Genomic DNA, 23,451 nt, shown 5'->3' on the forward strand with positions numbered 1-23,451 from the left:
AATTCTCTCCCTCCCACTGTCTAAACTCTTTATTGTAACCTCTGGAACTCCCAATCTGGACAGCCAAGGGCCCTCTCTATTTTCAGTCTTTCTTTTAACTGTACTAAGTTCTGCCTCAACGAAACTCGGCTATTCCCCTACAGATCTTACGTGCTGCAGCTGATTTCTTTTCTCGAACATCCCACATACCACCAACCAGCAGGTGAGGAAAGGGTTCTCCTTGCTCACACTGATACCTACATTCTTCCTCTACTCCTCCCTCCTTCAAAATCCCCAGTACTTTTTTTTTTTTTTTTGCGGTACGCGGGCCTCTCACTGTTCTGGCCTCTCCCGTGGCGGAGCACAGGCTCCAGACGCGCAGGCTCAGCGGCCATGGCTCACGGGCCCAGCCACTCCGCGGCATGTGGGATCTTCCCGGACCGGGGCACGAACCTGTGTCCCCTGCATCGGCAGGAGGACTCTCAACCACTGCGCCACCAGGGAAGCCCAAAAAAACCCCGGTACTTTTGAAGGTCAAGCCATCTGGCTATACTACAAAAAATATCCTTCTTGTTGCTACCATCTACCAGCCTCCTAGGAACTCCCCTTTCCTTCAGTGAAAATACTGTATTCTTCCTCTCCACTTCAATTCCTTTAATCATTCTAACATTCATGCAGACGACCCAATGAATGCCATGGCCTCCCAGTTACTTAGCCTCAGCATTACTCAGCCATCCAAAACCTGGGTTTCCAGTATGCACCTCTCCTATCCTCCCAGTTCAATCACTGTAATGGTAACAATTCTTTAACCTCTGTTATGTCCAATTTTTTTTTACCTCATCCCCTTTGCATTGTCACCCCACTGCTCAATTCTTACCTCTCCTTTCCCATCTTTGACTCCATGACCAATCACTATTATCACTCCCTTGCAAACATCCTCAACTCCTTGGCCTCTCTTTCCCCTCAACTTTCTTACTACCCACAGTTGAATTCCATCATGCCCATCTCCAAGCCTGAGAAGTTTAACACAAAGGAAGAAACTACACAGCTGAGTTTACCGATTTCACTTTAATAACATGAAATCTCAAATGGATATTCATTAGGGCCTCGTAAGCTTTCTAATCCTTACTAGTAAGTTTCTTTCCTCACTATAAATGACAACTATTTCATACCTTCTTTTGTCTCAAACCTCCTATACAACTCCTCCTCCATCCTCAGGTTACACTTCACTAAGAAAACAGAAGCCATCAGAGGGGAACATTTATCTTCCCACCCCCAAATCTGCAAACCCGACAGCTATGGATCTACATTTATCTTCCCTTCTGTTAAGATGGAAGAAATATCAAAGGCCCTCCTCTCACGCTCTGGATCCCATCTTCACCCACCTTCCCACGGACTTCACTCCTAGCATTACTCTGCATCTCTCCTGCACCTTCAAGTTCTCCCTCTGGACTGGAACATCCCCATCAGCATAGAAAGGAACTTCGGAATCTTGATTCTCCCATCCACAAACCAAACAGAATCGAAATGTCCACATACCATTAAAGAACAAAAACTTTAAGATACAATAGTGTTCCACAGTACAACCCATCAAAAAACACCTAAGAGACATTCAGGTTTTGAGAACTTGGCTTTGGTAAGTTACCAACACAGAGGGAGACGAAATTAAGTGGCAGAAGCAGCTTGTCCTGGCACAGCCACTGGGATGGTCCTACTCAAAAAGCCTGACTACTTTTGTTGTATTTAGACAATAAGGGATTCACATATTACAAATCAGTGATGCTCATAATCGGGTAACATTTTTATTGTGGAAGAAAAAAATACTGGTTACCTTACAATGTTTCAAAGCTTCTTTGTATTCTTTGTTTCTGATTGCATCTCTAGCACTTTTTAGAGCAGTCTTCACTTCCTTGCTGGACATGCTGTCAAAATCAAAAGCCTGAATGAATCTACAATGAGACCTGCCTACTGCAACAGTTCCAACAAATTTAACAAACTTAACCTCTGAAAAAGGAACATGTAATTCCTTCTACATGGAACATTCTTTCCCCTAAAATAAATATATCTTATGTTTAAAAAGCATAAAACCAGATCATCTCTTCAGATTTTTACTCAAATGTCACTTCCTCAATGAAACCTTCCCTTGCCACACTATTTAAAGTGTCGACACTTCCTTCCCCCAACTCCCAACCACTCAATAGTCCCTAATCTCCTGAACACTGCATTTATTTTTCTTCAAAGCACCCGTCACCATCTAATACATCAGAATGTATTTTACTTCTTTTATCTTATTTATTATCTGTTCCCCAACCCCACCAGAACGTTAAGTTCCAGGCAGGCAGGGATTTTTATCTGTTCTTGTTGGGTTGTTGCTGTCTAACTGCTGCGTCCTCAGTACCCAGTATCTGACAAATTGTATATATTAATAAACAGTTGTTGAATTGAATTGTTATTTGAATCATAACCACTCCCCATGTAGTAGGTTAAAACACAGATGATCTTATGTGCCGGGATGGAAAACACATGCCAAGCTCAATCCAGTTCTACACGAAGCAAGAAGAATCAGTCTAAGTCACAGGGTGAAGACACAAACAAATTTCAGTAACTATGATGTAAGAGTTTAAGAAAGCATTCTGTTTTAATGTTAGTTTCTATAAAATATAAATCAGGATATTAACTTTCTTCACAGTAAGAACTACTTTAGGATTACAGTAATATAGTATTCTTTGTAATATGGTATTCTTTGAAGAGAAATAAATGTAATGTTCACACTTAAATGAAGGCACTTAATATGCAAGAGGACTATATACTAATTTCAGCCATAAAAAGATATTTCAACTCCAACATAAATAGACAGATATTTTAATTGGTAGACAAAGTATTTCTTCACTTAATCTTAAAATATAAGATACACTAATGTAATTTTAAATAAACTAACATATCTTAAGATTTCACAGCTTATTCTGGTTTACCAATAAACCAGTCAAATCCGACTACAACTTGATGTTGAAAAAAGAAACATTTTTTTGCCCACTCCACTGAATTCTAATCTCAAGAAGGCAAAACAAAGCTAGGCAAACATTAGGTCATTATAGATCACTGATGTTCAAGGCAGCAAAATGAACCAAGAAGATGGCTTGCTGACGTGGTACACAGACAGTCCTTTATTTCCAAAGAGGCTGAGGCAGAAGTACAAGATCAAAGAAATTTAAGAAGCTACGGAGGGCTTCCCTGGTGGCGCAGTGGTTGAGAGTCCGCTTGCCGATGCAGGGGACACGGGCTCGTGCCCCGGTCCGGGAAGATCCCACATGCTGCAGAGCAGCTGGGCCCGTGAGACATGGCCGCTGAGCCTGCATGTCCGGAGCCTGTGCTCCGCAACGGGAGGGGCCACAACAGTGAGAGGCCCGTGTACCGGAAAAGAAGAAAAAAAAAAAGAAGCTAGGGAATTTTTTTAAAATACAATCCTTTTGACTTAAGGAATTTTAGATTCAAATAATATAAAAATTAAGATATCATAATATCAATTTATCTACAGCCAAAACGAGATTTGGCTGTAAATAGGCAGAAAAGTGACTTTTTCCCTAGTTACAATAATTAGATAATTAAAGCAACATATTTCATATGCTCTTATTTTAGAAATTGCTCTGTTACCTGAAATTATCTTGGCATAAATTTATAGAGGCAAACTTCAGAAGGATTTTTTTTATAGTCTACAAATCTTGTTTGGAGCAGGCAACAAATTTCTATGCTGATTTCACTTTAAATTTCTCACACCAAAGTTATCTTTGGTAGATAAACCTGCAGACTAAAAAGAAGAGAACATCAATGATGATGATAACTAATCTGGACCAACCGAAAGGGATAAAAAGAGGCATCCAAGGGAAAAAAAAAATCAAGAGGGACTTCCCTGGTTGCAGTGTAAGAACCCGCCTGCCAATGCAGGGTACACGGGTTCAAGCCCTGGTCCAGGAAGATCCCACATGTCGCAGAGCAACTAAGCCCGTGCACGACAACTACTGAGCCTGCGCTCTAGAGCCCATGAGCCACAACTACTGAAGCCCGCGAGCCACAACTACTGAAGCCCGTGCGCCTAGAGCCGGTGCTCCGCAACAAGAGAAGCCACGGCAATGAGAAGCCCATGCACCACAAGGAAGAGTAGCCCCCGCTCACCGCAACCAGAGAAAGCCCGCACATAGCAACAAAGACCCAATGCAGCCAAAAATAAATAAATTTTTTTTTAAGTTATAAAAAAAAAAAAGAACAAAGGCAGTTTTAAGACAAGACCAAGCAAAAAAAAAAAAAAGAATGCAACTTTTCCAGGATAAAGATCACCATCTTTTCTATCACCCAACATATGAGTAAAAGCACATCTGGACAAAGTAGAACCAACTAGCACTAAAACAACATGCAGCTATGCAGCTCTCAAGCTATATGCTGTATATGACACAAAAGAAACAGAAAGGAAGGCCTCTGCTCTAAAGAATACAATCTCAATCAAGAGAAAGACCTAAGACATATGAGTCATTAAAGAATCAAATGCTAAATTAAGGATAACGAGTGCAAGTGCAATAGGAGTTCAGAGAAGAGAAGTGTGGGGTGAAGTAATTAACAGCTACTAGATGGAGAAAGGATTTGAGAATGGAGGGAAGAAGGAAAATTACTCCAGCCAGAGACACTGATTGCACGAGCAAAGTTGGAGAGACAGGAATGAGCATGGCACGTGGAGGAAACAATAAGGAAACCAGGCTGAATGGAACAGAAGGGACTTGCTGAAGAACAGGAAAATTAGGCTGGGTAGATAAAGTAGAGCATCAGATTACAGAAGACCTTGAAAATGAGACAGACAAATTTGGATTTAAATGGAGCAGCAAACATGGAGCTGTCAAATGCTTCTAAGTAGGTTACTTCTTCTTTTTTTTTTTTTTTCTTTTTTTGTGGTACGCGGGCCTCTACTGTTGTGGCCTCTTCCATTGCGGAGCACAGGCTCCGGACGCACAGGCTCAGCGGCCATGGCTCACGGGCCCAACCGCTCTGCCGCGTGTGGGATCTTCCTGGACTGGGGCACGAACCCGTGTCCCCTGCATCGGCAGGCGAACTCTCAACCACTGTGCCACCAGGGAAGCCCATAAGTAGGTTACTTTTAGAGACCATATGAGACAAACTCCATTCTTCTCTTGGTAACCAGTTCTAATGTTCAATACCCTTCTACATCTCTGTATGTCTCCACATATAATTACACCTACACCTTGCTGCAGTGGAATCCTCTATTCTCCTCCTCCTGTTCCTTATTCATCTGATTTGGCATTTAGCATAATAAGCTAGCACTGAGGCCCCCTCTCTGCACCTAAAATACATATATATATATACATATACATATATACATAAATATTAGTTTCAGGAGATTATTTTTTTTAAAGACAAAACAATCTACCCCTTTCTAGCCCTGAACATTTCTTCCCCTTTTTTGGGAAGTGGTGTGGAGAAGGAAGAGGCTCACCCACTCATGTTCTAGAGAAAGCTTTAAGGAACACTAACCATCTACTAGGTACCATCAAACCCATTTCCTTTCACAAAGTGGAAAGCTAATACCCAAAATGAGTCTATGTAACCTCATATTTCTCTCTTTGGGATACTTCCCTCTATTCCAAGCACTTCCAACACTTCAGAGAAAACTCTGGCTCTCTTACAAGTGTCTTTAATATTTTTCCACAGCCCCACACATTTTTCCCTTATACCTCTCCTCCCATTTTTTCTCCTCAATCTCAATGACTTTTTTAAATAAGAGTGTTCATGTAGCACATTTTCACTCAATGAAGGTTTTTACTACCAACCTAAAAGGGTTTTTATTCAACAAATCAAGCATAAAGAGCAATAACTATATCTAAAAAAAAAGAAAGTGAAAGTCATGCCAAAAGACAATGATATACCTCAAAACTAACATAGGTAGATGAACTGATATGTCCTACACACTCCAGCTAAAGCTATGGAACCTTATGCTACCTCCACAACCTTAAGTTGTGGAGATACAAAGATTCCACAAAGCACAAATAAGAAGAATAATTTTAAAAACAGTAACAATAATGACACTGGAAGTTAATTACAGAAAAGCAAAAAATGATACCTTTAAATCTAATTACAAAAGTCTAAAGGTACTTTGTGATGACCATAACCTACACCATTACACCTTCCTTCTGAAAAGAATCAGTAAAAACAATCATTAAGTAAAAGTAGACTCCAATTACCTATTATTTAGCATTCTAGACACTTACCTTTTAGCTGTTATCACTTTATCTTCTCTTTAAATTGAATTCCAGATTGTTCCTTAAATGTTTATCCATCTAAATTAAGTAAAATATAAGACAGGCACATTAAAAAGATGACATACAGAACCCAAAACATATTGAATTTTTTAAAACATCGGATTTGGGTTCAATTTTCATAATTCATAATTTAAAACATGAGAAATAATTATGTAAAATTTTCCATCTTTTTTCTTTCCCAAAGAGACACTAATTGTAATCTCCAAATTTCTGAATCAGTCTAAACTGTGTTGCCATAGCCACAAGGTGTAAAAGGAACATCATAAAAAATCAGAAAGACTCAGAAAAAAATTACAGAAACTCAAAATACACTGACTTCAACATAAAAAACTGAGCCAGAAGAGAATGTCACCTATTTCCACGCTACTTTGCTTTGAATCTAGGACAGTTAAGGGCACTATTTACTCACAGTCTGCAAGCTGACTACAATAAAGTGAATCTTGTTCTAAGCCAAATAAGGAATTATAAACATGAAAAAAAGTTGCCCATATGATGCAACTAGACTAGTCTGTAATTTAATAAAATAGAGCAGACTTTTTTTTAAATATTAAAAATCCATCTAAATAGCCATCTGAAATACTAACACAAGCTTTACACGACTACAAATTCTAAGTATCTTTCGATGGTATCTCTGGAACGGATTCTGTCAAACAAAATTAATCTAGAATGCTTCCTGGAGAGAATGGAGGTATTCTGAAAAACTGAATAAAGTAAAAATGGAAAAAATGCTACTTTAGAACTAGGAAATGAACAAAATTTAGGTGAACCTGGTAGGGATGAAGACATGTGCTAGTGATATACGTACTTAAATAGAAGGGTTATTTCCACAGAAAAGGGTCTTCCTGGTAAGAAGAGAAAGTACTGTGATCCTAATAACGTTTAGGAAAGTAAAATAAAAGTTAAACACGGGGTGAGGAGGTAAAATAAAAGTTAAAGCCTGACTTCCCATTTCACTAACTTCTTTAAGCCGCCATCCAGCTACAAATGATTACCCTCCTCACTCAACCTAATTTTACTGATTTACTCAGTTGTTTCAACTCTGTTCTTACAAAATTCCCCAGATTTTGTCAGCCCCTTCATTCTGCCATATCCACCCAAGTCAAGAAAGATGGATCTGGATTCAAGTCTCCGCAGATCTTGGGCACCTTACTTCACCTCCAAGCCTATTTCCTCATTGGTAAAGTGAGAACGAGATCACTTACCTGATATGTACATAGACAGAACACCTGAACACAATAGCTATTAGTTCTGTTGTCCGTATCTCCTACCACCCTCTCAACCAACTTCACCACTTTTTTCCCATTCCTAACCAACAGTGGTTATTATATACTTTCTCTACACATTTAAAATCCCCAATCCTTCCTTCCTTGATCTCTCAAGAAGCAACCTTCTTGCCTATGTTCTTCAAAAGACAGCTATCATCAAACGCAAGTATCTCCTTCAAATTAGTCATTACACAAATACTAGACTAAAGCCTGCAACTTAACAGATGCTTCATGTTCTATACAGATGTAATCCTGTCTCTTCAGCAGGTGAAGATAATACTGAATTTGTTCCAGATAGTCACTAACTGCACACTTCGTCTCCTTTTCTTAGGGCAGAATATAGTGCTGCTGGCATTTTGGACATTAAAAAACTATGAAGAGCCAAAACCTAGACCAAGACTTTCAACTGAAGACTTTTCTGAACCGCAAAGTATTTCACTAAAGCAGGTAACCCGTAATGTAGATATCTTTAACTGATGACCTAAACATACACATAATGGAGCCCTCCCTCACTACAATACACTATATACACACATGTACACACAGAAAGGTGTGCACAAACAACTCAGAAGTACCTTTTCCGACAGGGTAAGTTACTGATTAGCAAACATGCTTTATGTCCAGAAAAGAGTGATCAAATAACAAACAAACCTGAAATTACATGATAATTACCCGAAGGAACTGGGGGAGACCTGGGGAAAAAAAAAATGGTGGGGAAGGTGAAAAGGGCTGTTGAAAGGGAGAGATTATTCATGTAAAAGTGAAGGTAAATGGACTAATGAACAATCAAAAGTAGAGGGAGACCGACTGCAGCTCAAAATATGAACTTTTAATAATTAAACCTGTACAAATATGGCACAGGCCCCTCGAAGGAAGTGTGTTTCCCATCACTGGAGATGAAAAGGCGCAGACTGCACAATCCACTTGGAAGGAATAATGTACGACAACTTGAATGTGAGATGAGAATAAGACTAGAAGTCTCTTAGATTTTTCCAGCGCTATATGTCTGGGACCCTAAAATATCTATCTCACTCCAACCCAGTACAGCACCTGCTCCCACTGACACTGCCAAGGGGACAGAGAGAAAGGAAAAGATGTGTTCCTGTCATCCTGACCGGAAACTCAGAATACACGTCCTGTGAAAACAAGGCCAGAGAGAGTAAATAGTTTACAAAAATCAATACTATGCCACAGATAAAGTTAAATATATTTTTATGAACCTAAATGTCAGTCAACATTGTTTCTATGGTAAAATGTGTTCTACATTCCAAATTAGCTCAAAACAAATATCTGAAATATAGCCTGTTCATGAGGGAGCCTCTGTATATTACCTTTCATACTGTATTATTATTTTGTTTTTTTCTCTAGAGTGTAAGTTCCTTATGGTCAGGTGCTATTGTTTATATATTTGTCTGCTCCCATAGATCGTTAGCATGCTGCTCGATTAACAATGCTGCTTCACTAACAGAGATTAATATCACTAGAATGGCATAACATTTTGCAGTTAATTAGAGACAGCATGGCAATGAGTTAGGGCAGAGACTACTCAAATTCAAGTCCTACTCAGACTGGCTCCCTGTGTAACCTTAGGCAGGTCATTTAACCTGTCCAAGTCTCAGCTTTCCTATCTGAAAAATGATGAAAGTGAGGATTACAGAAAATACTCCATGTAAAAGTACCTGGCACAAAACAGGTGCTCAATAAATGCGTAGTATAATACCCAGCACATAATAAGCACCATATGAGTGTTAAATAAATAAGGTCTGTCCTTTTTACAATTACTGTATGTAAAAAATACTGTCAAATATTAGTATTAAAGGTTGATTTTATGTAAATAAATACTACAACTCCTTTTCCTGTCAAAATACTAAAACGACTAATGTGAGGCACAAATTATATACCTGAAACTATAATAATGAAATCAGGAATCTGGCTCTGGGACAGAAACCTGCTTCTTCCAGATTTCTCCAAAGGAGTTCAACAGTCAAGAGGACCAGTGATTTTTCAAAACCACTGCAAAATAATGGTATTCTGAATCTACGTCAGTTAATCGAACACGTCACACAGCACAGCATTTCTCCCTCTGAGAACCTATCCAGCTTCTCCCTCGCACTCTGAAGGTAAAGTCCACCTAAGCTTATCCCCACATAGAAGATGAAGCTTTTCTTACCAGGCCCCGCTCCTCACCCCACCAGAGCACAATAAATCCTTACTGCACAGGCAAAGCGGCGAATAGGATGAGGCAGGCTAGAAACATCCTTGGGAGGAAGGTATTCGAGGGGCCACCCAGTATCCATATCGCACCTTAGGCGGTCCAGACAGAGTCCCCACAAAGAACCGCCCAATCCAACTTAAGTGACAGACGCGCTGCCACCTCATCATCTCCCAGTTCACGGTCTCACCTAACACTCAGCCACGCTTGCTCTGCGCAAAACAAGCAGACTCAGCCCCTGATCCTTTCTCTCTCTAGGTAACATTTCAACTGCCTACCGGGTCCAACTTCTGCAAAAGCGACAGCGACCAAAACCAACCTGGGACAGATGCTTCTCCTGCAGAAGCCAAATCTGAAGTCAGAGCGCATGCGCATTTCCCAGGCCTCGCTCACGTGACTGGAAATGGCTGGGTTTTAGTTCGCTCGGTATTTGATTAAAAGGTCTTAACGTGAGTCGAGAAAGGGAAATTCGTCCTTTGCGCATGTGCTCAGCCCGAGCCTGATAGGAGTTGTAGTTCCATGGGTGAAGGAAACCGAACTGCTATCTCTGCGATCCCCGCCCTCCTTTTCTCGGGTGGAACTTCCTAGGGGGAGGGGCAGGGTCCAGCGCCCAGAGGCCGGGCTCCCAGAACAGCTCCCCGTGATGCTGCCGCTGTGGGTGGCGGTGGTCGCAGTCTCTGCGCTGGCAACACCAGCTCCTGGGGCAGGTGGGCAGAGGCGGGGAGCAGTTAAGGCTTGGGCAGATGCGCCTAACGTGGTGCTAGTCGTGAGCGACTCCTTCGTAAGTATGGAAAGGCAGGGGAGGGGGCGCCCCGCTACACACCCGCGACCGGCCCACAGCCCTTCCTGTGCTGCTGGCTTTGGGGAGCAGAATCTGAGACTTTCAAACGTGTTTTACCCTGATGCAAAGTAAGAAATGCATTTTACCTTGAGGCCCCGTACACACATACGTGCACCACATAGATATGCGTGTAAAACAAACATACTTTAGTAAGATGCACTCCAATTAGCATCTTTGCAAATTTTTTTTAATTTTAGACCTCGACCCACTAAATTATCTTACCACTACTAATAAACTTTCAATCCATACCCCCGCTTGATTCAACTGTGGGGAAAAATAACATTCTATTTCAACATAAAAGCCTGTTAGCTTTCCAGCAGTCAACGTTATTTTTATTACTCAGGTGTCTGATAATCCTGTTAGTCTGATTTATATTTATTAGTTGACATAATTTGACACTCGCCCATATTCCAGATTAATTGTGTATGTGTGTGTATGTGTGTTGTTGTTGTTGCTGTTTAATCCCAAACTTAAACAGTTTTTGTAACTCTCCCAAACCATCAACTAAAAAGAATACTACTGTCAACATTACCTGATACTTTTAGTATTATCCATGATATTAAACCTAATGCTTGGACAAATGTTTGGTTAGTAATTATAATATTAGTTTTTTATGACTGGGTGTTACTGTGGTCACATAGATTATTGGTGTTAAGCATGTCTGGCACCAAAGAGTGCTTTTAATCATTATGTTGTATTGCCTTTCCTCATAGATTAACCCGTGATGATTAAAGTTACATAATCTGGATATGCCCATAGGGTTTGCTGAGAATATTAAAGTAATCTTTATGATTATCTAAACTTAGGAAACAGGCAATATTGGAGAGTAACATGAAAGAGGTTTATTAGGGAGTACTCATGAGATCAAAGGGAAAGGAAGAAAGCAGGACTGTGCAGAGAGAAGTTGAGTTTTGTCACTGTCTCACTGGAGGCCTCAGCTGATCTTATGGGTAGTTCTCAAACTAGTATGATGCTTCAGAACTGTTCCCATTTGTGGTGAGGAGACCAGGCCTTTGTACCCTCATGTTGGATGGCCATTACTTGTGGAATGCTCCCAGAATGAGGCACCATTTTGGGCAAGACAACTCTCTTCAGCAGAGGCAATCTTTCACTCTAAAAGGGAACCTGGGTGGTGCATCAAAACATCCTAGAAACTTCTGAAGATGACTGAAATATTTGGTTTATTTTTTAGTATAGTATAAGCACATAGATTTTTATATATTTGTGTATACAAATATTGTATGCAGACTCATACCTTATGAATATAAAAGAAAGGATCCTGAAAAAATACAAACAAATCAAATTCAGCAATATATAGAAAGGGTTATACACCATGACTAAGTGTGATTTATCCCTGAAATGTAAGGTGGGTTTAATATCTGAAAATCAGTCAGTGTAGTAGACCACGTTAATTGAATGAAGGGCAAAAAACACGTGATCATATCAATAGATGCAGAAACAGCATTTGACAAAGTTCAATAACACTTCATGATAAAAGCACTCAACCAAGTAGAAATAGAAGAGAATTTTTTCATTCTGATTAAGAACATCTACAGGTCTTCCCTGGTGGCGCACTGCCAATGCAGGGGACACGGGTTCGAGCCCTGGTCTAGGAAGATCCCACATGCCACGGAGCAACTAAGCCCATGCGCCACAACTACTGAGCCTGCGCTCTAGAGCCCGTGAGCCACAACTACTGAGCCTGCGTGCTGCAGCTACTGAAGCCCACACGCCTAGAGCCTGTGCTCTGCAACAAGAGAAGCCACCGCAGTGAGAAGCCGGCACACTGCAATGAAGAGTAGCCCCCGCTCACCGCAACTAGAGAAAGCCCGTGCGCAGCAACCAAGACCCAACACAGCCATAAATAAATAAATTAATTAAAATGTATTTAAAAACAAAGAACATCTGCAAAAAACCCACAGCTAATGTTATACTTAACTATAAAAGACAATGTTTTCTCCCAAAGATCAGGAACAAGACAAGCCTATCTGTTCTCACTATGTTTATTGCAATTATGCTGGAGGTTTTAGACAGGAAATTAGACAAGAAAATGAAATAAAAGTCATCTAGATTAGAAAGGAAAAATTAAAAGTATCTCTATTTGCACCTAACACAATCTTGTATAAAGAAAATCCTAGGGAATCTACTACAAAATCCTAGAACTAAGTTAGTCTAGCAAGGCTGTAGGATGTAAGATCAACATACAAAAATCAGTTGTATTTTTATACACTTGATTGATGAACAAACTGAAAGTAAAATTAAGAAAACAATTCAATTTAAAATAGCATCCAGGGACTTACCTGGTGGTCCAGTGGCTAAGAGTCCATGCTCGCAATGCAGGGGGCCCGGGTTCAATCCCTGGTCAGGGAACTAGATCCCACATGCTGCAACTAAAGATCCTGCACGCAGCAACGAGGATCCCACATGCTGCAACTAAGACCTGGCACAGCCAAATAAACAAATATTTTTTAAAAGTAAAAATAAAATAGCATCCAAAAAATGAAATACTTAGGATTAAATCTAACCAAAGAAGTTCAATTCTTATACTGAAATCAGATTTAATATTGTTAATATAGTAATAATCATCAAATTGATCTACAGATTCAATGCAATCTCTATAAAAATCCCTATGACGTTTTTGCAGAAACAGAGAAACCCATCTTAAAATTCACGTGGATATTCAAGGGACCCAGAATACCTGAGAACAAAATTGGAGGACTTAAACTTTCTACTTTGAGAACTTACCATAAACTACAGTAATCAAGATAGTGTGTTACTGGCATAACAACAGATAGACATATAAATCAATAGAATAGAATTGAAAGTAGAGAAATAAACTCTCAGGTTTATAGTCAGTTGGTTTTTCAGTAAGGGTGCAAAGACCATTTAATGGGGAAAGAACAGTCTTTTCAACAGATAATGCTGGGAAAACTGACTATCCACATGCAAAATGCCTCACACCATTTTCAAAAAGTAACTCAAAATGAATTGATGAATGAAACATAAAAGCTAAAATTATAAAACCCGTAGAAGAAAACATAGGGGCAAATCTTTGTGACTCTGGATTAGGCAATTAAAAACTGGGCAAAGGATCTGAAAAGACAGTTCTCCAAAGAAGATATGCAAATGGTCAATAAGCACATGAAAAGATAGTCAACATCGTTAGTCATTAGGGAAATGCAAATCAAAACCACAATGAGATACCAATTCACACCCACTAAGATGACTATAATCAAAAAGAGACCATAGGGCTTACCTGGTGGCGCAGTGGTTAAGAGTCCGCCTGCCAATGCAGGGGACACGGGTTACGAGCCCTGGTCTGGGAAGATCCCACATGCCTAGAGCCCTGGTCTGGGAAGATCCCACATTGCCACGGAGCAACTAAGCCTGTGTGCCAAAACTACTGAGCCTGCGCTCTAGAGCCCACGAGCCACAACTACTGAGCCCACGTGCCACAACTACCGAAGCCTGCGTGCCTACAGCCCATGCTCCACAACAAGAGAAGCCACCGCAATGAGAAGCCCGCGCACCACAACGAAGAGTAGCCCCCACTCACTGCAACTAGAGAAAGCCCGCGCGCAGCAACGAAAACTCAACGCAGCCAAAAATAAATAAATTTATTAAGAAAAATAAAAGGAGACAATAACTAGGGTCACGAGAATATGGGAGAATTGCAGCACTCATACGCTACTGGTGGGAATGTAAATGGTGCAGCCACTTTGGAAAACAGTTTAGCAATTCCTAAAATGCTAAACATGAGTTACCATATGATCCAGCGATCCACTTCGAGGTATATATCCAAGAGAAATAAAAACATATGTCCACACAAAAACTTGTACATGAATGTTAATACTGACAAAAATTGAAAACAACCCAAATATACATCAGCTGGTAAATGGATAAATAAAATTTAGTAATATTATTCAACAATAAAAAAACAAATGCAGTACTGATAACATGCTGCAGTGTGGATGAACCTAGAAATTGTTATGCTAAGAGAAAGAAGCTACTCACAAAGGGCCACATAATTCCGTTTGTCCAGAGAAAGCAAATCTACAGAGACAGAAAGTAAAGACAGGTCAGCAATTACCTAGGGTTTGGGAAAATGGGAGGATTAGCAGGTGGTGGCTAAGGGATACAAGGAATACATGATGGAAATGTTCTAAAATTGATCATGGTGATGGTTGCACAACTCTCTGAATATACTAAGAAAACATTGAATTGTACAAATTAAATGGGTTTTATGTGTGAATTACATCTTAAACCCTTTTTTTAAAAAGAGAAAATAAGCACCTCTGCCTGGGTCTTAAAGGGCACAAGCATCCTCTCTGCCTCCCTCCTTCCACCCCTGCACCTGCATTGTTTTTAGTTTGGGTGAGGTTTCAGGAGTGGGAGGTGGGCACAGGACTGTATACCAGAGTCTAGTGAGGATCTCATTCAGTCTGGTGAACAGATCTGAAAAGCATGCTCTTAACAGTCTTGCTTGATAATACATCTAGACAGTTAAAGTTACTGTTACATTCTTTCATTAGAATGATGTCTTGAAATCTAAACTTCACTGGTTTTCCCTGGCCCAGAATGATGAGGAACTGAGAACCAAGTCATGGTTCTAGAAGGAGCAATCCAGATCACAAAATCATATCTACACAAAAAGCTCATCCATCCCAAGGGGGAAAATGCCTGGACCCATGAGAGTCCAGAATAATAGCAAAATTCAGAAATTAAGGCAATTGGTATCATTCTTGTCACTTTTATGCAGAAAGCCAATTAGTGGGCCTCTTTTTCTTTTTTAAATGCCCACTGTTAGAGTACTGTATTTGTTTTGAACTGTAGGAATGACCTTGAGAAAATTGAAATGGGCTATTATTAAATTATGGAAGTTATTCTGAAAGCCATTCTGTAAGATTTCCTCTCCCAACTAAATGTGATAGAACTATAGTTTGACCTATGACTGACTATCCATTGTGAACCACAGTACCACACTATGGAAGACTTAACTTTCTCTGTGTTTTTATCAGCTAACCATGTTAAGATCCATTTCAGTTCAGAATTAATTATTATGTGGACCACCTCCCATTGATACCATGAGCAGTGGTACCAGTTTTAGTCTATTTTTTAAAGTATTTGCTAGTGTGTAAAAACTACATGAAGTTAAAAAACCAAAACTTCTAGAAATGTTTAATATTTTCTCTAATAATATAGTAATTTTGATCTTTGTTTAGAGTATTGGTATGCTTTTGACATTGAGAATATGTGTAGCATAATTTAAATATTTTCTAAGAACCTAATCAAATACAAATCTTTCCACTGATGTACTTAATCCAGGTTTATTAAGCTTTGCAAAAATACACTGTTGAATTTTGAACATATTAAATTTGCCTTTTTTAAATTGAACAGCTCTGAATTAAAGATTCGTTTCATTTAATTCACTAAATATTGTGGAGTGCCTTATATATCTTAGGCAGTAATCTTTACGTGGACCACCTTTCACACATTCCACGTTAGAAACTTCTCCAAGTGAGGCAGTTATCCCCTCTGCCATTTGCTATCCCTGCTGCTCTGCACTTTAAAGATCCCTGCTTTCTAGCCTGCTTTCAATGCAGATGAAGTCCTTGTACCAGTCATAGAAATGAGCCAAGAAATTGCTAACATGAGTTATAGATATGCTGCTGTAGCCGTTTGCAGTGGTCGTTACACCCATTTGAACCTAGCCTGCAGGACTTGGAGTCCGAGCCTCACTGTTTGAATCATTGCAGTGCTTCTGCCACGTGACTATGTGCTGCATCCCTCCAGCTAGATGAACCTGAGTGGCTGGGTTGTCTACAGTGGCCAGTGGCCACAAATGGTTATTATCCCCCATATCCAAAAGATTGTAGGAATAATACATCTAGGCATTTGGGATTTACGAGGATAAGTTTCTGAGAGTTTGAATTTATGAATTTAACAAAATTCTTAGGCACTTGTCTTAGGCTCCCTAGCTCATCATTCAGGAAGCTAAGTTTGCTTAGCACTCAGTGATTACTCCTGCTAGAAGTGGTATTTATTTCAACATACAAGCATGCTCTAATATTCCCCATCTTTAAAAAAACCTGACCTTAATCCCACATTTATCCTCCAGCTAACTCTCTCTAACATCCATCCCATTTTTGTTTCGCTTTGCAAAAACAACTACTTAGAAGAGGTTTTTTCACCATGTCACCTCCCATTCTCTTTTCCCTGTCTGCTTTAGGTGTCCATCCCTACAACTCCATTGGAAGTGCTCTTGTCAGCATCACCAACTATCTCCATCCTACTAATTCCAGTGTGCATTTTCTGGCCTTCTTTTACACACCCTCTCAACACAGCTATTACCCTTTCTTGACACACTGTCTTCTCTCAGCTTTCATGAGACTCAGTCTACTGATATCTTCCTCCCTCACTGGCCATTCTTTCTCAGTTTCCCATGCTGCCTTCTCCTCTTATTCAGGACTCCTCAGGGTTCCTTTCTTTCCTCTCTTTTCACTCCCTTAAAGGAGTCTTAAAGGAGTCAGTCTCACACTTTTCAATACCATGAATATGTTAAAGACTTATTTCACCAGGATAGAATTCTCTGAGTTCCAGATTCCTGTCTGTACCCTACAGCCTAATTTATATATCCATTTGGAAATCTCAGACATCTCAAAGATTTATGTATATCCCGTATTTTGGATTGGTTCACTTTTAAACTGTTTATTTACAATTACATTGAAAACATACAATAGATATAACTCCAGGACTGGAACATCCTTTTTTCTGTTTTTGCTCTTTACCAAGAAGAGTTCTTCAATTCCCAATTCGATTCCAAAATACGTATCTCCAACCCAAACATCTCTTCCAATCTTCAGGCTCATTTCTCTAGCTGCTTAGTTGTTATCTCCACTTAAGTCCTGAAGGTATCTCTAACTTTACTTTATTTGAATGGCTGATTCTTCTCATTCTTTAGGTCTCACTTCCCAGAGAAGCCTTCCCTGTATCAAAGTAGGTCTCCCTTCTTATTCTGTATCTTAGGTTTTTCTCAAAGCACATATCACAGTAACTTGTAATTATTCTTAGTTTATTTACGAGTATGTTTTTTGCCTCCCCTACTAGACTGTAAGCTTCATGAGGCCAGGGTCTCTGTTTTTATTCACCATTGTATCTCTAGATCTTTCACAGTGCCTGGCACATACTAAATACTCAATAAACATTGGTTCACTCAGTCCATCATCCCCCAAAAAGAGACCTTCCAGGAAGTTCCTTTAATTTATTTACTATATTCAAATGGATCCAAATGTCACAGTACAGGGCTTCCCTGGTGGCGCAGTGGTTGAGAGTCTGCCTGCCGATGCAGGGGACACGGGTTCGTGCCCCGGTCAGGGAAGATTCCCACATGCTGCGGAGCGGCTGGGCCCGTGAGCCATGGCCGCTGGGCCTGCGCGTCCGGAGCCTGTGCTCTGCAACAGGAGAGGCCACAACAGTGAGAGGCCCGCGTACCGCAAAAAAAAAAAACAAAAAAAAACACAAATGTCACACTACATTGAATTCTCAATATTATGAATCAGAGAATGATAAGTTTCTCTACCCGTTTTTATCTTTTGAGGATTCTTAGGATCATATTGAAGTCTTTTGCTATTTGTGAATTTTATGGTTAAAATTAAATTATTTTCTTTTGTGATGTAATCAATGGTAATTAAATTTCTTTATTCCAGGATGGAAGGCTAACATTTTATCCAGGGAGTCAGGTAGTGAAACTTCCTTTTATCAACTTCATGAAAGCACAGGGCACTTCCTTTCTGAATGCCTACACAAACTCTCCGATCTGCTGCCCATCGCGCGCAGGTATGAGCATGCTTTAATATTACTGGAAGTGGTCCCATACTGAAAATGTTTTCACAATTTAAAAAATTATACCCCAAAATAGGATAGTAAGTCATATTTGGCATCTAATAAAAAAATTTTAATATATGTGATGTGTGTTATAAGGTATGTATTGGGTATTGGGGTTTTTTAAGAATAGGAATTTTATCACCTAAATTGGTATTTAGTTCAAGTATTATTGTTTCATTTCCCTTAGGATTGGTGACAAAAAATCTTTTGACTATCCAGGCAAATTAGGAAATGCTCATATTTCCTTGAAGAGTTCTATTTCCAAGGAAATTTTTTAGTAAGAGATAGGGAGCTGGGAGGAGACTTCAAAGTATACCACAAAGTCGTTAGAACTTTTCAGATATATCTGGATTTTTCTGTATTATTTCAGATTACATATTTTTTCTCTTCAGTTTCAATTCACTTCTATCCCAAATTTAATTGTTCACTTTTATTATAATAATTTAACAAATAGGCATAGTTTTAATGGCAAAATAACAGTGATATTAAGCCACGACTAACTGAAAAATCGGGGAAAATTGACATTTTTATAAATTCTGTTGTCGATAGAGTTGTTTTCTTTCTCCTCTAATTTATGATTGTTTGCTTTGGAACTCATAAATAGCACCCAACAATCTTCTTTTGTCCATAAGTTCCTGACATCATATTCTCTGTGATTTAAGTCACAAGTTCTTTCACCTACATTTTCAGTACCATCAACTATATAATCACCAATGATTAAAGGAAACCTAAACTCTATTTTAAGTATTTCAATAGTGAAGGACCAGGTATATTAAAAACACGTTTGTTAATTTTTTTATTCTTTATTGAGCAAGTGGAATGAGCAATGGACCAAGGTGAGGTGATGTCTGGATTCCAATCCTCAATGGACCACGTCAAGCAAGTCCTTCAGTTTCTTTGTCTACAGAACGCTGTATGTGCTGTGTCCCTCACAGTGTTGTTCCCAGCACCAAATGAGATAATGGATTTTAAAAAGTGCTCAATGAACTCTAAAGGTTTCAAAAATGTTAGGTGATGCTTTTTCTGGAAGAAGTATATTTTGGAGAGTTTGAACAAAGAGAAGGAATAATAGTAATAAAAACTAACATTTATTGCATTCTTACTATGTGCCTGGCAATATAACTGCCTTACATGTCTTAATTTATATAATTTCCCACATTTTCACAAAGTAGATATTGTTATTATCCCCATTTTGCAGATGAAACTAAAGTACTGAAAGGTTAAATAACTTATCAAAGGTCACTCAGTAACTAGCATCATTGGGATTCCAAGCCGGGTAATGCCCCATTCCACTCCTCAAAAAGAAAGCATTTTGTTAGATGAGAAAAGGATTCAACCCTGCCATGTGTGTACACAGAAAAGGGAAAAGGAAAGGGATTTCTTTCCAGTTTTACCGAGATGTAATTGACATATAACACTGTATTAGTTTAAGGTATACACCATATTCTAGAGAAAATAAGAACATTTCCATGAGTTGAACCAGTCAGATTAGGCTTATGTGCATCCACATAACACTTCTGGCAATCTGTCCCCAATATACAGCCATAATGCTACCTCCCAAAAAACCAACAATGAGGTAACTACCAAAGCTAAGCTCCAAACACTGGGGCCTTATTAACACTTGTGTCCCCAACAGCAACATAACTGCTGAACACATGATAAATGCCATAGTCAACCCGCAATCAGTAAGGACCTGCTATCTGCCTGATCACCAGGTTTTCAGAATCTGAAACAGACATTTTAGGAAATAATTATAACAATTAATGAAAGCAGGTATGAAGTTAAGTTTTTATTCTTTATTGAGCAAGTGGAATGAGATAACATAAAGAAAAACTCCACACTCTATCTGCACAAAGCAGAGGAGGCTAAAGTACTGAAGGGATGCTTATACTGAATTATAAAGGCACACAGGTAGACAAGGTGATAAATCAGATAAGACACAGCAAATACACTAAGATGCAACATCTCTTCACTAAAAATTTCATTTGGTCTCAATCAGCAATCTAGGTTAGTACACATAAGTAATCACACATTTGCTACTGACTAGTTCCTCATCTTTGCTTTCTATTTTTTCATTTACTTGTATATTCTTCAGTTTCTGTCATCAGTGTCTTAAAGTTTTTAGTGTACAGATCTTTCATCTCCTTGGTTAAATTTATTCGTTAGTATTTTATTCTTATTTATACAATCATAAATGGATTTTGGGGGTAATTTTTTCTGGTAGTTCATCATTAGTATATAGAAATGCAACTGATTTTTGCATATTGATTTTATATCCTGCAACTTTACTAAACGTATGGATTAGTTCTAACAGTTTTTTGGTAAAGTCTTTTTGGTTTTCTATATATAATATCATGTTTCTGCAAATAGGGACAATTTTACTTATTCTTTTCTGAGTTGGATGCCTTTTATTTCTTTTTCTTGCTTAACTGCTCAGGCTAGGATTTCTAGAACTGTGTTGAATAAGAGTGCTGAGAGTGGGCACCCTTGTCTCGTTCCTGATCTTAGAGGAAAAACTTTTAGCTTTTTACCATTGAATATGATGTTAGCTGTGGGCTTCTATATATTCCTTCTATACCCAGTTTTTCAAGAGGTTTTTTTTAATTGGAGTATAGTTGCTTCACAATGTTGTGTTAGTTTCTGCTGTACAAGGAAGTGAATCAGCTATATGTATACATATATCCCCTCCCTCTTGGACCTTCCTCCCACTCCTCCCCCATTCCACCTATCTACATCATCACAGAGCACTGAGCTGAGCTCCCTGTGCTATACAGCAGGTTCCCACTAGCTATCTTTTTTACACATGGTAGTGTATATATGTCAATCCTAATCTCTCAATTAATCCCACATGAATGAATGCTAAAATTTGTCAAAGGCTTTTTCTGCATCTATTGAGATGATCATATATTTTTTTTAATCCCTCATTTTGCTAATGTGGTATATCACATTGATAGATTTGCAGATGTTGAACCATCTTTGCCTTCCTGGAGTAAATCCCAATTGATCATGATGTACGATTCTTTCAAAGTATTGTTAAATTAGGTTTGCTAATATTTTGTTGAGAATTTTTGCATCTATGTTCATCACAGATCTTGGCCTATAATTTCCTTTTCTTGTAGTGTCCTTGTCTTGTTTTGCTATCATGGTATTGCTGGCCTCATGAGTTTGGAAATGTTTCCTCATTTTCTCTTTTCTGGAAGAGTTTGAGAAGGACGGTTTTCTTTTTTAAATGTACCTCTTTGGCTTATTCTTTTTTTAAAATTTGTTTATTTAATTATTTTTGGCTGTGTTGGGTCTTTGTTGCTGCACGTGGGCTTTCTCTAGTTGCGTCCAGCGGGGGTTACTCTTCGTTGAGTTGTGCAGGCTTCTCATTGTGGTGGCTTCTCTTGTTGAGGAGCACGGGCTCTAGGCACACAGGCTTCAGTAGTTGTGGCTTGTGGGCTCTAGAGCACAGGCTCAGTAGTTGTGGAGCACAGGATTAGTTGCTCCGCGGCATGTGGGATCTTCCTGGATCAGGGATCAAATCCACGTACCCTGCATTGGCAGGCGGATTCTTAACCACTGTGCCACCAGGGAAGCCCCAGAAGGATTAGTTTTAATTCTGCTTTAAATATTTGATAGAATGCACCAGTGAAGCCATCTGGTCCTGGACATTTCTTCATTGGGAGGTTTTAGATTACCGATTCATTTTTTACATTTCTAGGAACGTATCCAATTCTTCCAATTTGTTAGTATAATTGTTCATGGTAGTTAGTCTCTTATGATCCTTTGTCTTTCTGTGGTATCAGTTGTAATGTCTCCTCTTTAATTCCTAATTTTATTTGAGTCCCCTTGTTTTTTTCTTGTAAAGTCTAACTAAGGATTTGTCCATTTTATTTAAGAAAAAAAACAACTCTTAGTTTTTTTGTTTGGCTGCGTCTTAGTTGTGGCACGTGGTGTCTTCACTGGAGGCATGTGGGATTTTTGTTGTGGCACGAGCTCTTTGTCGTGGCACGCGGGCTTCTCTCTAGTTGTGGTGTGCAGGATTTTCTCTCTCTAGTTGTGGCGTGCGGGGTCCAGGGTGCATGGGCTCTATAGTTTGCAGCATGCAGCCTCTCTCATTGAGGTGCACGAGCTCAGTAGTTGTGGCTTACGGGCTTAGTTGCCCCGCAGCATGTGGGATCTTAGTTCTCTGACCAGGGATCAAAACCGCATCCCCTGCATTGTAAGGCAGATTCTTTACCACAAGGGAAGCCCCAATAACTCTTAGTTTTATTGATCTTTTCTATTGTCTTTTTAGTCTCTATTTATTTCCACTCTGATCTTTGTTATTTCCTTTCTTCTACTAACTTTGGGCTTAGTTTGTTCTTCTTTTCCTAGATCCTTGAGATACAAAGTTAGGTTGTTTATTTGAGCTATTTCTTTTTTATAATGTAGGCACTTAAAGTTGTGAACTTCCTTCTTAGAACTGCTTTTTCTGCATGCCATTTGTTTTGCTATGTTGTATTTCTATTTTCATTTGTCTCAAGATATTTTTTTGACCTCTCTTTTGATTTCTTCTTTGGCCCATTGGTTGTTCAGGAACATGTTGTTTAAACTCCATATATTTGTCAATTTTCCAGTTTTCTTCTTATAACTGATTCTAGTTTCATATCACTGTGGTCAGAAAAGATGCTTGATATGATTTCACTCTTTTTAAATTTATGAAGACTTGTTTTGTGTCCTAACATATGATCTTCCTGGAGAATGTTCCATGTGCACTTGAGAAGAATGTACTTTCTTTTGCTTTTGGATGTAATGTACTGAAAATCTTAATTCCATCTGTTCTAACATGTAGGTTAAGTCCAGTGTTTCCTTATTGCTTTTCTGTCTGGAAGATCTATCTGCTGTTGAAGTCCCCTAGTATTATTGTATTGCTATTTCTCCCTTTAGGTATGTTAATATTTGAAAAAAAAAGATTATTGACTAAAC

The 23,451-nt window shown here is 39.1% G+C and overlaps 2 protein-coding genes across 6 annotated transcripts in view; one reads left to right on the forward strand and one right to left on the reverse strand.

Moving 5' to 3' along the window:
• The window catches only part of TTC37 (tetratricopeptide repeat domain 37), an 85,874-nt gene extending 75,741 nt beyond the window's left edge, over positions 1-10,133 (reverse strand). For 2 of the 5 annotated variants that reach the window (XM_029218089.1, XM_029218085.1), the window contains exons 1-3: positions 10,096-10,133; positions 6,249-6,317; positions 1,811-1,901 (exon numbers count right to left, since the gene is read on the reverse strand). In XM_029218089.1, the coding sequence (XP_029073922.1) occupies positions 1,811-1,900 (90 nt within the window). In that variant the 5' untranslated portion in view covers position 1,901; positions 6,249-6,317; positions 10,096-10,133. Of the gene's footprint in view, positions 1-1,810; positions 1,902-3,630; positions 3,785-6,248; positions 6,318-9,966 lie in introns of all 5 variants that reach the window. The other 3 variants (XM_029218088.1, XM_029218087.1, XM_029218086.1) reach the window with 3 other exon arrangements.
• Positions 4,853-23,451, forward strand: part of ARSK (arylsulfatase family member K) — a 47,831-nt gene continuing 29,232 nt past the window's right edge. Inside the window, exons 1-6 of the mRNA XM_029216803.1 lie at positions 4,853-4,875; positions 7,361-7,476; positions 7,896-8,011; positions 10,035-10,202; positions 10,306-10,557; positions 18,324-18,453. Of these exons, the coding sequence (XP_029072636.1) occupies positions 4,853-4,875; positions 7,361-7,476; positions 7,896-8,011; positions 10,035-10,202; positions 10,306-10,557; positions 18,324-18,453 (805 nt within the window). The remainder of the gene's footprint in view (positions 4,876-7,360; positions 7,477-7,895; positions 8,012-10,034; positions 10,203-10,305; positions 10,558-18,323; positions 18,454-23,451) is intronic.

Source organism: Monodon monoceros, unplaced genomic scaffold (assembly GCF_005190385.1).
Source record: "Monodon monoceros isolate NGI ecotype Baffin Bay Population unplaced genomic scaffold, NGI_Narwhal_1 Super_Scaffold_12, whole genome shotgun sequence".
Taxonomy (NCBI): Eukaryota; Metazoa; Chordata; class Mammalia; order Artiodactyla; family Monodontidae; genus Monodon; species Monodon monoceros.